Genomic DNA, 14000 nt, shown 5'->3' with positions numbered 1-14000 from the left:
CATTGTTTATTTTAAAAATTAAAAGAAGCAAAGAATTTCTTTTACACAAGAGACAATGCCTCAGAAAAATGCGTCATTTGTTCTTTTTTCTTTTTTTTTGTTGGGAATTTTGATTTACCACTGCATAAAACCTTTTAATGTTCGTTTTTTCTCATTACTGATTTCACGTGTTTGCAGATGAGACGCTGAAATTATTAAAAGACCTAACAAGTAAAAAATCTCTTCAAGTGCCAAATATTTATTACCATTTGCCTCATTTGTTGAAAAATGAAGGAAGCCTTCAACCTTCTGTGCAGGTTGGCCTTGGAAGGACAGGAGGTATGCTGATAAAACATTTATTTTATGTTTCATGTCTGGAGGACTTTGTAGTTCTTGTAGTACAACTTACTCCATTACTTAGTAGATCAAGGACATCTCATTTAACTTGTGTGTTATTGATATCTCTTAGAATTCATACTGAATCCATGATGAAAGGAGTTTGGCTTCAACTTTGCTTTTTTCTGCATAGTATCAATCATGCCCTTTCCCATCTCAAGGTGCACTTAAGAAGCATTTAGTTTGGATGAATTTTTGTAAGTAAGTAAAAGAGAACAAAGTGCAAGTGTGTTACAGTTTCTGATCTGCTAATGGGCATATCCTTTCCTCTTTTTCATATGTGTGGCAACCATACACAGATGTATTATTTTAGTGTTGGTTATAACTCAGTGTTGGATACGCTATGGTAATTGCATCAATAAAATGTAGACTGGTTGGAGGGGGAAGAAGCAATATTGTGTTGCAGTGCTGTTGATCCCCTTTTCTTTCTAATCCTCACAAATTCTAAATATTGGTTATTAGTATAGCTCCAATGAATCCCACTCTTGGAGCTCTAGAAAATAGGTGGGGTAAAGCCCAACGAAGCTGATGAACCTATGATGTATTATGTTTGTTTGTCTCCATGTGTGAGTGCCCCACCAGTGAATCCTTGCTTCTCTGTGTGTCATCTCATTTGAAGGGCTCATGTTTTGTCCTCTAGACGTCTTTTCATCTAAACCCCACTCCCCTTGCTTTTGAAAGAAACGATAGTTACTCCTGGCCTGTATTTTTTTCAGTACTGCAATGAGTTTCATCTCTTCTTTTAATGTAAGGCATGCCTGCGTGTCAAATATGTGAGCTCAAGCCATGGAGTTATTTTTCTGACTATAATCACCATTTGTTTCAATGTTGTTATCTGGAAAGGCAAATAAAGGCAAATGTTCTTGTTCTTTATTGTTTTAAGAGAAATATTTGTTACGTCCTATTGGGAATATATGACAGAAATCTGAAATTACAAAACAGAAATTGGAGTCAGGTTTATTTAATTAAAAAGATGGAGAAAATTCTGAGTTAAATTTATTTTCCTATCTTCCCCTTTCCTGATCACTGCCAAAATTAGCGGAGCCATTTTAAAAGACTTCTGAGAAGTTAAATATTTGAGTTGTGAAAAATGGCTATTCCAACTAGAAAATTAAGTTAGAGAGGTTAATCGCTCTTTAAGTCTTGGCGCAACTTTACCTAATTAATACCATAGTTGTTGATTATTACCTATATAGTAGCCTGGTATGTCTAGGATTATGTGGTGGTTTTTTTTGTGATGTTTGCTCTGAGCATTTGTGATGATTGTTAATCACATTTCTGTTGATCGATGGTATATATTAAAACTATTTTTAACTACTGCTATCTCAGTCTTTTAACTCCTTGCATTTCTTAAGTTATGCTTTATTACAAAATGGACTTTTTGATTTTGTTCTTGTGTATGGAATTACTGAAAGTACGTTTGTTTTGTTTGATTTCAGTTTCCATTGTAATGGGAATACCTACAGTGAAAAGAAAAGTCAAGTCTTACCTTACAGAAACTCTCCACTCCCTTATTGATAAGCTGTCCCCTGAAGAAAAACTGGATTGTGTTATGGTCGTCTTTATAGGAGAGGTAATAACAGAAATATTTTTATACGGTTACTAACTTGCCTTTAATCCCAAGAGCTACTCCTTTCAGGAAGTGAAGCTCTCCTTTTTCTTTGAAACATAAGCAGATGACTGCCTCCATCTCCTTTTCATGGAAGGGGAAAGATCTTGTGTTTCTGAGATGAAAGATCACGAAGAGCCCAGCCTTTTCTACTTATGGAGGGAATAGTGGGCATGGATTCATTGGACTGCTTATTTTGCATGTCTTCTCTTGTTTATACATAGTGACTGAGATGTGCTAATAATCTTATTCCCTTGACATCAAATTTATGGCTAAGTCTATGGTATGGCAGGGAGTTTTCTTTCCATTCTCTTCATGTTCATGTTTAGTCCTTCCTCAGGTTAACGATGAAGCTGGGGAAGTTAGGTACAGATGGTTACTAATTGTATTTTCTGGCTGTTCTGGGCATTGTACGTCTGGACCTTTTTGATGGACTACTTCAAAGAGTGTTCAGCTATATAGTTTGCTCAGTTTGACTCTGATTTAGCTGAAATCTTAAGAAAAATGATAGGCTGCTTTCAGGAGTAATTTTGCTGGATTCTGAGAAGCACGTATAATTATTTTGGTGTATATATTTTCTCAAGAGTCTCATTTGGAATTTGGAAATGTCTTTTATGTATGTTTGACTTTCATCCATCTAACCGTATAGTGCTCTGCTGAGTCAGTGTTTTGAGTCCCACTGATGAAGAGTTGAGTCTACTAGATATAACTGTGAAAACCATTTTAATCCTGTGAGCCTGTGCTTATTCAGGAATGATTAAGTGAAAAATCAGCATGTTGATCAGCACTTCTACTAGCAGCACATTAGGAAGCTTTCTTTTAAAAGTTCATAAACCCTCTACCTGTACCTGCAAAGTCTGTTTTGGTCTTCTAATATCATTTGCTTTTTTTTTGCTTGACAGTCAGTCAAAAAACATTTGTCTAGACAAAGACTGCTTTTCTGCACGGAAATGTTAAAATATCTGTTGATTGAGAATATCAAGAAATCTGAATTCGTCCTGAACTACTGAAATGCTGACTTTTCCCATCAGTTCAGTGAAGAAGTAGTTTTATTGCCTTTTTATGTGGCTTCTTTTCAAGGTTTAGAAGTTTCCTTTTGTTTTACTTAAGGAGATTTGTGCTGTGAAGACCATGTGTTATCACTGGATTCTTGGTCTTCTCCAAATACTAGAATAGGAGCAAAGAGAATCCACACCCCTGTCTACAACTGTGCAAGTTTCTCTTGTTACGTTAGACGAGCTGTGCTGGTATACCTGGATTATCCATAATTAAATAACTTTATTCCTTTGAGGTTTTTTCAAATTTTCATTTCTCTTGGGAATGATGCTTTTTAAGTGGCCATGAAGAAACTCAACCTTTTTAAATGGGAGCTATTGCTTCTCTGCATAAGGAGGGCTGTGATTTGCACACACAATTGAATGGGAACCACTGTATCTTAGGGATATTGCTGTTTGAGGGGAATAGTATGTGCTTAATCCCGTATCTGCCATGGGGACAGCAAGCCATGAATGTCCGGGAAAATTTGAAGAGCCTAGGTTTGAATTCTTATCCCATTATAACCTTTCTTTAGATTTCCATTTCTTCATTCAATTTTGTCTTGCCTACTTTACTCTTCCTATCACTACGTTTTATATTTCGTTAAATTCAATATCTTACAGTCTGTTTTGTAATTGCTACAGGAAACTCTTTCAGTGAATAACATGATACAGTAGATACTTCACCTTGAACTGTAATGTGTTTTTTTTTTTTTCTGGGTTTTGCTGTATTTTTCAGCTTCTTCCTGCAAGATGGAATATATAGATTCAATAAGGGTTTTCTCTGGCTGTTTGAAGAAAAGCCTGTTCCCCTCATGGACTTCTGTTTGTACTTAAACAAAATTAAGGGCTTTAGCTTTTGAAATAGCTCTGACAATAGTCTAACATTCTGGGCTGTTACCTAGCCTAAAATGTTAGCCTACTGCTAGCACTAACTTGTGTGCATTAAGGAAGGCTATTCAAAATACATTAGAACTTTCACCAGCTGTGCAAGATGGTGGCAGAAGCTTCTGAGAAATGATATGGCCTCTGTTAAACATTCTTGCAGTTTATGTACAGCAACAAATGTTCATAATGTGAGGTCATGTGATCTTACTCATAAGTTTAAAACTACTGTCTCTGCTTTCTCTATAGGTTGTACCAGCAACAAAAAAAAGTTAACTTTACATAAATATTTTTACAAGAGAATTGTATGAAGAGTGGTGTTTTGAAAGGCGTGTACAAGTATTTTCATGCTGATTCAATCTGAGAAGTTGAATGGATGGTGTTAATAAGCATTGCTGAGAGACATAGCTATAAACTGTAATCTCTTTTGTGCTAAGCACCCTAAGAAACTTCTTTTAATGCTTCATTTCTTTCTTTCAGCAGTTCTATCTCATTTCATTCCTATAAATTTGTCTTTTTTTCTTGGAAAACAAGTTGAAAGTTACAGCTAATGACCTTCTGCAAACAGCATGAGCAGCGTAAACAGATGAGCTAGTAAATATAGGCTCATTATGGTTGCTAAATAAAGATATCTGCATATTAATTTACTGTATGGATATTTCTCAGTAATGTGATCATACACAGTAAATTTCCATACTGAAAGTTCAAGGAATTCTAAAATATCTTGGTTGACGTGATATCTAATCACCAATGTAAATAATTGCTGGAATTGCTTGACAGAAAGCTGTGCAATTGTCCCAGTCACTGACATACATCTGTGTTCTCCAATTAGTTAAAATAATTTTATTGCAGAATAATTTGCAGGGATTCATTAGAATGACTAATAAGCAGGCATGATTCATTATACGTCTATACTTAAAATCTTTTTACTTCTCTTAGCTGTGCAGCATGTTCAGATGATTTGAAACAAACTATTCATATCTCATAAACTTGCTTTGTATGAAAACTTGTTTTCAGAATAAACCGTGGGCTCTGGGTTTAAAATATCTATGAGCAGCAGATTAATGTGGCTGTTGAGCATTTTTATTTCATAAGGGTTGCAAATAACAAGAGAAATGTGGTTTTGAAATATCCAAATCATAGTGGAACAACAGGCATAAATATGCGTGCTACTGAATATGAGAGAAATTAAAATACTTTTGTGGTATCCAAACAAGAATTTAACAAAAAAAAATCTTGTGGGAAGGTCTAATTTACAGAAAATGTGTCTTAGACTTGCTCTAAATATATCACAAATGATTGCCAGTCCGCTTCATTAATCAGTGACTGCACTTAGCACAGTCTTTTCTACAACCAGTAATCAATGTGTATTGGAAAGACTAGAAGCTCGTGATTTCACCAAGAATATAAAAAAAACACAAATCATTTCAGAAATCAGAAGACATAGCCATGCAGAAGTATTTTGCTAATGTCGTGTACTACTGATTACATCTGATTGGGCAATGATTGTCACAGAATCACAGAACTGTAGGGCCATTTCCAGCCACTTATTCTTGGAGCACCAGTCTATATGCTATGCTTCCTTGCATATCAGTTATTCTAGTTTTATTCTGTTGTCTCACATGTAAACAATCCACTTAGGCTAGAAACATTTGAACTTTAAATATCTTCTGTTGTTACCCTGTCAGCTGTTTATGTGAACAGTGGCTGCTAAATTAAAAGTTCTTAATTTTCAGTGGTGTTTTCTCCATTCTTCCTCTTGTAGAGAATCTTTCATTGTTTTTGGAAAGATTTCTCTAGTGGTTGGGTCAGTGCAACGCAAGCACCCAACAAAGTACTATCCTGGGTACTATCCTGTTGTCATGGTTTTGGCTTTACCTAGTAAAGTTTTACCTAAAGCTTTTGCTTTACCTCGTAAACCATCTTTGTCTCAACCCATGACTTTTTTCACCATTAGCTTTCCGATTCTTTCCCCCATCCTGTTGTGAGGAGAGTGTGTGAGCAGCTGTGTGGTGTTGAGCTGCCCACCAGGGTTGAACCACACCGCCTGTGCACTGGTATGAACAAAGCCTTAGCAAATTAAGCACTGAATGCACACACCGGGTCAAGCCCTGTCGAAGTGGATTTGGAAGTATTGACATCAGAATGCAAAATGGAAAACATCTCCAGCGAAATAGGCAAGCCTATATTTTCACCTTTTCTAGCTGTGAGCTGGAATTATAGAACTCTTTGATCTATATTTCTTGATAGGTTTTTTTTTTTAAAAGTGTATTTCGTCTCTCACTTTCAGCCCGGACATATTTATATTGTCCTGGTACAGAGAGGTTTCATTCTTCCTGTTAATCATTGAAAACTTGAGAGCTGTGCTGGGGAATTGCATTCCAAGTCCCCAGATGATTTAACTGCACATCTTGAGTTGGAGAAAGAGTGCCAGATATTAGCGTAAGCATACACTTACACGTGTATACATATGTATGAATATGTATATATTAAAATAAAAACTAGACAAGGCTCTTGTCCTAAATGTATATAACCTTCACCAGGTGATTTTAAGGATAGTATTTGTTGTGGACATCTAATTCAAAACTCTGCTGAAGGCGAACACAGTTGCTATCCTATAATGCTAGCTTTTATATCTAGGGGGGTAGCTCGCCTATCAATCAGAATTTGAGGTATTTATTTAAGTTGCTGTTGTAACCTGAGCTTCTTTGGCACCCAGAAAATGTGTGGACTGCTGATACTGGGCACCATCACAGGGATTTACATTCCTTTTTTCATAGTAATGGCTAGGAAAACTTCATATGGCATTAAACCGGTGATCTGATCGATCTTAGCTCTCAAAAAAGATTCTTGACAGGAGTTTGAAACCTGCTATGGACCTGAGATAAATCTGGTGTCTCAGCAGAAGGATGAATTTCAGGACTGCTCTTTTCTCAAGCACTAGACTTGAAATACTTCTCTCTATAAGATACCTTTTAGATGCACTAGAGTCACGGTAACTATCTGATCTTTCTCATAAGAGAACATCACTGTTAATAGACAGTTGTATCTAATCTTTCCGGTAGCATCTAAAATATTTTTGAGATGAAAAGTAGCTGTAATAAACTTATTTCTGAAGCATTGTAGTAGGTAACTTCAATGAGTTTTGGATGGCATTCTCAAGTTTTACTACCGCAGTCTGCTTTGACTTCGAGACAATGAGGAGAAAATCCATCTGTCCTCTAAGTAAAGAACACTGCATTGAAGCTTGCTATTGGCTGTACACAACTGCTACCTATCTTGGTCTGGAAAAACAGACCATCAAGGCCTTTTCAATGATTTACAGGCTCAGCCAAGGGCACAAAGAATTTTCCCCAGGTTTTCAGGCCAAGTATTCTGCTTTCTTTCAGACTCTACAAACGAGGCTTCATCTGTAATATATACAAAGCTAGTTGAAGGCTATATGGTGCTAACATTATGTCCATCTAAATGTGCTGTTTCGATTTGTCCCTTTTTTTTTAATTTTTTTTTTCTGGCTGGCCTTCTTAGAAGCTAAACTTGTTCTCTGTGGTGCTGTGGTTGACAGCACAACCTGCAGGGACACATGCCTTCATGATTGAGGAGCTGACATGCAGGGTGCAAGGATAGGGACAAATGACAGTGGAGTGATACAAGAATAAACTTGTATTTCTGATGCTGCTGCCAAGGCTTTGTGTTGTGAAATCTTGTTCTCACCTGAAGTGAGTCTACGCTGAAGCAGCAGGAGAGAGAAATCTTACCTGTATTGAGATGGGGTGGGATAAAGTCATTAGCTCATGTAGGACCCAGAGGCTGCTTTTTGTTAGTGTAACATTAGCAGCCTATGTTATGACAGTACTACTTTTTTCATTTTGATCTGCACCTTGTTTTCATGTTTCCTGTGTTTAACTTGAAGTTGCTGCTTTAGATCTGAAAGCAGACACTGCATTCTTGAAAATTATCATTTTCACACATATTGGTGGAACTTTAACAGATACTATTACCTTTTTCTATAGGCTTTGTTTTTATACTTACATTGTTTCAACCATTAGAAACCACTGCTTTATTTCTAATCCTGAGGACCTCTTCACTGCATGGATCTCTAAAAATATGTCTAAGTGCCATTTTAGCAAATGATTTTTTCCTATGTGAATTTTAAGGCGTTGTGTATGGGTAATTATATTCATAAGTGCTTTCAACATTTCAAGTCAAACATGGGTTTACTTTGCCTTTTCTGGAGGCTGTTAAATTTTGCATTGCTGGTAATTATTTAGAATACACTGTTAAATTATTCCACCCGTGTTCTACAAGGATGATGAAAGTTCAAATAAAATTTTGTAATGAATAAACAATGAGATTACCACTTTTTGCAGATTAGTGTGATTGTTTCCCAGGGAATCTTTTTTTTTTCTTTACCGAGGGGAAAGGTTCTTCTTGGATAAGTTCAGATTGACTTCTAGTAGGTGTCATTTAAGAAGTAAAATCTGGGCAATCTGACAGTCTAGATATACCACATTATTTAGAATGTGCTGTATAGTTGATACATGAAATCTTCCCAGTGTTCCCTGAAGCGTCTCTTCTTGAATTTGTAGGATTTGTAGTTTAACTTCATTTCCCAGTGGCTTATGAAAAAATCTCTGAAGTTTTGGTACCATCTTTGCTTCTATTTGCACTTCCCTTACTGAAACCAACTCTTATTGGCAGCCAGAATAGAAATTTAATCCGAACAGATGTTTGGTCTGACGAGACAAGATCCTGATATTCACAGAATCAGTGAGATTGGAAAGGACTTCTGCTCAAAACAGAGTAATCTGCTATAAATCCATGCATTTTACACAGCATTTCAGTGTGCATCTTGAGGGGAAAAAAAAAAAAACAGTTAAGCTTGGTAAATCATCCTTCCAGGACAAGAAAATCATAGAATCAAAAAGAATCACAGAATGGTTTGAGTTGGAAGAGACCTTAAAATCATGTAGTTCTAACCCCTCTGCCATGGGCGGGGTTACCTTCTTCTAGATCAGGTTGCTCAGTTGCTTGCGCATGGTGTCATAGCATTCCATCGTGTTCTACTTTTTTGTTAAGGTTTTTTTTTTCCATCCCTTGGAGAATTTAATGTTAAAATAAAGTGTTAACTAGCCAGGTGTTGACACTGATTGTCAACAGAAGAAAAGAAAATGGGGGACAGTATATGTATATTGCTTTACAATGCAGTATACGTGTTTGAACTTCAGTGCTATTTTTCCTTCTTCTAGCTGTGCCTTGTCTAGTTTAGTGTGTGGTTTGATGCAAGCTATTTCTGCACATGCTCTGCTTCTGCATCAGCTGAGCTCCGGTCCTGTTTGTACTTACTGTTTTTGCTTATTTAGATTTTACTTGTTTGGATCTTACATATGTGGATTAGAACTGAATCTAATTTTGTGGAGATACAGAGGCAATCTGGATGCCTCTGTATGAAATTAAGAGGCAAAATCTGAAATCAAGACAATATTTTAAGCGAGCACATAGCAACAAGGTTCACAATTTAGCTTATGAATATCGTTAAATACAAGTGAATAAATGGGTTCTGAAAGGAGCTGAGCAAATTCATAGAGAGCAGATCCAGAAGAACCTACTGAATCTAAAGGACGGCACTTAGGACTAGGAATTATAACTTGTTGAGTAGTTAGAACTGGGAGGTAGGAAAGTTTGTTCTGTACCTACTTCTTGTATTATTATTTTTTTCTAAATATCTGCTAATGGCTAAGGTAGCACATGAGATATTGGTCCAGACAGACCTTTGTTCTAAACTGCCATGATTTTCCTAACATTTTGAGAAGCAGTTCACCTTCTGTATTCTTGAATGTATGAAGTAGGTAGTATGCCTACTATATATATATATGTATTCATAACAGTATGAATATATATTCATAACAGTATGAAAGGGTTACTTCTTAAAACTAAAAATCTCTCTAATGGTTGGCTAGCTGTTAGTCAGTTGGATGGGGCCCTGGGCTGCCTGATCTGGTGGGTGCCAACCCTGCCCTCGGGTGGGTGTTGGGACTGGGTGATCATAAGGGTACCTTCCAACCTAATGATAAAACCTTCCATTCTATGATAAAACACATTCTAACCTCTTGTTTTGTCTGTTAGCCAGTATATTCTACTACTTTGCTATGTGCATGCTCGCTCATCAAATCAATAAAAAAAACTGGACTTTTGTTCATTGCTATTCTGGTTTTGTGTGTTTGTTATGAATAACATTTGTTCAGACAAACCTTAGAGTAATTGCAAATTTGAAATATATCATCACATAAAGCACAGAAGGTACTTCAAAGCATTGTAGAAAAAATGAGGACATTTGAAAACTTACTTCAATTACACTCTGAAACTTTAATTTTTTCCACAATGGACTCCAGGCTCTCTCTAAAAGAGATTCATCAAAGCACTGTCTTTTTGTGTCTGTCATCAAGATAGTTGATGTACGGGCTGAACCTTAGACATCGCCATGTTCAGAGGCTGATGAAACACCATAGATTTCATAAGCCGAAATCTTCCTTTCCTGCTGAAAGTTGAGAGAGTCTCAAGGAGATACTGGTGTGGTAAATGGAAAAAGGAGTTTACAGAGGAGAATAAACACACAAAATAACATCTGTCTCAGGAAGTAACCTGAATTGAAAGCAGTCATTGTGGCTGGTCGCAGGAGGGGGGAGTTTGGTGTATGCTTGTCCTGTTTGTACTCTTTTCTATGTATTTATTCATGGCTGTTGCTGCTGGAAGCAAGATGCTGACCTGAATGAATCTTTGGTCTTGATCTAGTACAAATGAAAAAAGGAGAGTGTCTCGCTCCATGTATTCCTGCTTCCACTGGGATCAGTAATTTCATATGACTAGAAAGAAAGAGCAGACAGGAAAGATTTCAACTGCTGATATTGAAACAACAGATCCTGTTTATGCCTTTCATTAGTCCCCAGAAATCTACCTAACAAGACAAATTTGAGGCTTCATGATTCACCAGCAATATTAACTCTTAGGCTATAGCCTTTCACAGTTTGACATTTAATTTTTAAGGAGAACTGTTCTTTAAATGTTAATTTCTGCTTCCTCTTCGGAAGTTCCAAACTGCTAGGAATTATTTAATCTTCAACTTGAACAGTTTTAGTAATGAATGGTAATGCCTTCTGGTTTAGTAGATGTAAGCATTCATTGCTGTCATCTTGCAGATTGTGTAGCTATGATTGGGATCACCAGTGCATTTCCTTTCAGTAGATGCAAATGGCACTGATACCATGAGCCAGAATTTACGTTCTTCATGGCTGTTCCAAAGTCAAGCTGGTATCTATCAGATGGTCTTCTCTAGGAGCCTGAAGAACAGTTGCACTTTCTTTCATGGATGATTTCCTTTTGATTAATCTGGATTTATCTTGTCCTCATTAAGGTTCTATGAGGAAAACAAGGGTATTGTTCTTTATATAATACATAGTCCATTCTTGTTTGCAGCATTCTCATATCCCGCCGGTTGATAAAGAGGACTTTACTGCCTTGATAGAATAAGACCTGAAAGCTTTCTTCCTCAAAAACGGGGAATAGATCTTGGTCAATAATAGATTTTTCCACCACTCTTCAGTTAATGGCTGACTTTATTGGTAGAGTTGAAATACCCTTAGGTTTGAGCAATTATCTGACTCTTTCAGATTTCCTTCCATTACTGCACTGCAGAGTCTTCTGCATAGTTAACTCTTCCCTTGGGCATTGTGACAGCTTGATCAAATTCACTGCATGTTCTATTTACTTGATGAGGTTGTGTGAAATAACTTACAAGTGCCACCTTCCTGGGACATGACTTCAGCTGAAGGGCACTGGCAAAGATCCCACTGAGTGCTAGGCTGGGTAATGAGAGGAGCTAGTTGCCTCTGCAAGTTCATATGCGAAAAGGTAGTGCACAGCTTGCTTATTCTGAGGGGAATGGTTTGGTGTTGAAGTCCGGGTTCTGAATCTCAAGTGATGCTGGGTAGATAAAAATGCAGTTACTTATTTTGAAATAATCACAGGATATAGCATATATATTTAATGCATTTGTTTATGAGAAATGTATCAACTCTTTCAGTCTCAACTTTTTTTTTTCATTCTAAAAGTGGTATCTCCTTTTGCAATATTCTGATGTGGTGATTGTGTTGATTCAGAAGGTGAGTTACTTACTGAAAGAGCAATAGCATTTTCCTTATCTTGTATTTGATGCAGCTAGACCAGCCTGTCTTGACTTTGTTTGACAGTAGCACAGATTACAGTATGTGGTTGGAAGTCTACAGGCTACTTCTCTTAAACGTGAAGCTACTGCGATTGCTGTTCTGACAGGGAAATTACTAACCTTGTGCATGAGGGAAGCACAGAAAAATAGATGGAAGTAGGAGAAAAACTCTTATTCCATGTTTACTTTCTTTGCTGGTTGTGGTCCATCCTATATTAGGACAAAACAGGACAAAACTGTTTGTTTTGAGGAGAGTTACACTGAAGTGCAGGCTTATGGCTAAGTACATGCTTCCAGTTAAGATGTAACTTGGCATTTATTTTAATGTCTGTAATACTGTATAGAAATGAACTGTTTCTGGTGTCTATTTAAAAAAAAAATGTTTTTTTTCCTGTGCAATTACATTATGGACTGTTTAACAAGTATTTGACTTATTAACTTGAGACTAAATAATCAGAGTTTGGAATGTAACTTGAAATCCAAATTGTTTCCTTTTCCATGTTGACTAAACAAATATTTCTATATTTTTAATATTTAAAAGGAAAGAAAAACACATGAAGTATTTCAGTAAAACAAAAGATAATGATTACTGAAGTATCTTTGTGTAATGATTTACAGCTATTAAAACACAGTAAAAAAGAAGTGATGTCTTAAACTACATTCCTGTGATAAACAATGCATGAACGATCCACATGTTGTTGTTAAGGACTTAATGATATACGAAGGTCCATCCAGCCCTGAGTCTGCTTGTGTGGAACTCATTGCAAGATGAGTTTTAGTTTGCAAAAATCTTAGCTGCTTGTTAGAACTTCTGTCCTGTAAAAGGCTAGGAATAGTGCTTACAGAGGAAATATTTATGAAGGAAAGTATGACAAATGGTTTCAACTCACTTGTTTATATAGTACTTGCAACTGGTCTTTGGGGGGAAAAAAAAAAGAAACAACATTGTTGTCCTTCTTCAAAAACTATGCATCACCAGCAGGCATTATGTTGGATTTAAAAAAAAAAAAAGAAAAGAAAAGAAATAATAACTTAAAAATCACCATTCCAATTTTTAAAGATCAAAGGGTAAGAACCTTTATCAGACAAGAATAGTGGTTCTATAGAAATGCTTGGGAGGGATTTATTCTCTGTGTGTATAATCCTTTAATGATGATCTGCGTTACAAATTGATCAGAAAGTATGAACTATTCCTTTGTTTCCAGCATTTGAAAGGCAGCTGTTCTGCAGAGTCCTCATAAGCTGCCAGAATCTTTGTTGAATTATAGACTGTAAATTTTCTTCTTAAAACTGTTAAAAGTTCTGGAGATGTATTTATGAAATACGTGTGTTTAATGCCCAGTTCTCTAGAAGGCTTTCCTTGATAATATTTTTGTATTGTTTATTACTGTATAACAACAACGCGAAGTTCTTCCTGCACAAACTCTCAGCGATCGTTTTGTCATTAAGAGCATGAACTGAAAAAAACAAGTGTTTAGCAGTGTGCCCAGGTGGCCAAGAAGGCCAGTGGCATCCTGGCTTGTATCAGAAATAGCGTTGCCAGCAGGAGCAGGGAAGTAATTGTCCCTCTGTACTCAGCCCTGGTGAGGCCACACCTCAAGTACTGTGTCCAGTTTTGGGCCCCTCACTGCAAGAAAGACATTGAGGCCCTGGAACCTGTCCAGAGAAGGGCAACAAAGCTGGTGAGGGGTCTGGAGCACAGGCCTTATGAGGAGCAATTGAGGGAGCTGGGCTTGTTCAGTCTGGAGAAGAGGAGGCTCGGGGAGGCCTTATCACTCTCCATAACTACCTGAAGGGAGGATGTAGTGAGCTGAGTGTCAGCCTCTTCTCTCTTGTAACTAGTGACAGGACGAGGGGGAATGGCCTCAAGTTGCAC

General features: G+C 36.9%; 1 protein-coding gene across 1 annotated transcript in view; it reads left to right on the top strand.

Annotated features, from left to right (window-relative positions):
- Positions 1–14000, top strand: part of MGAT4A (mannosyl (alpha-1,3-)-glycoprotein beta-1,4-N-acetylglucosaminyltransferase, isozyme A) — a 74083-nt gene that overhangs the window by 31495 nt on the left and 28588 nt on the right. The window contains exons 4-5 of the mRNA XM_021412835.1: positions 178–318; positions 1815–1948. Of these exons, the coding sequence (XP_021268510.1) occupies positions 178–318; positions 1815–1948 (275 nt within the window). The remainder of the gene's footprint in view (positions 1–177; positions 319–1814; positions 1949–14000) is intronic.

The sequence above is a fragment of the Numida meleagris genome, chromosome 1 (genome assembly GCF_002078875.1).
Source record: "Numida meleagris isolate 19003 breed g44 Domestic line chromosome 1, NumMel1.0, whole genome shotgun sequence".
NCBI lineage: Eukaryota > Metazoa > Chordata > Aves > Galliformes > Numididae > Numida > Numida meleagris.
Note: the sequence above shows the minus strand (reverse complement) of the source record. Positions and strands in the feature narration are given on the sequence as shown.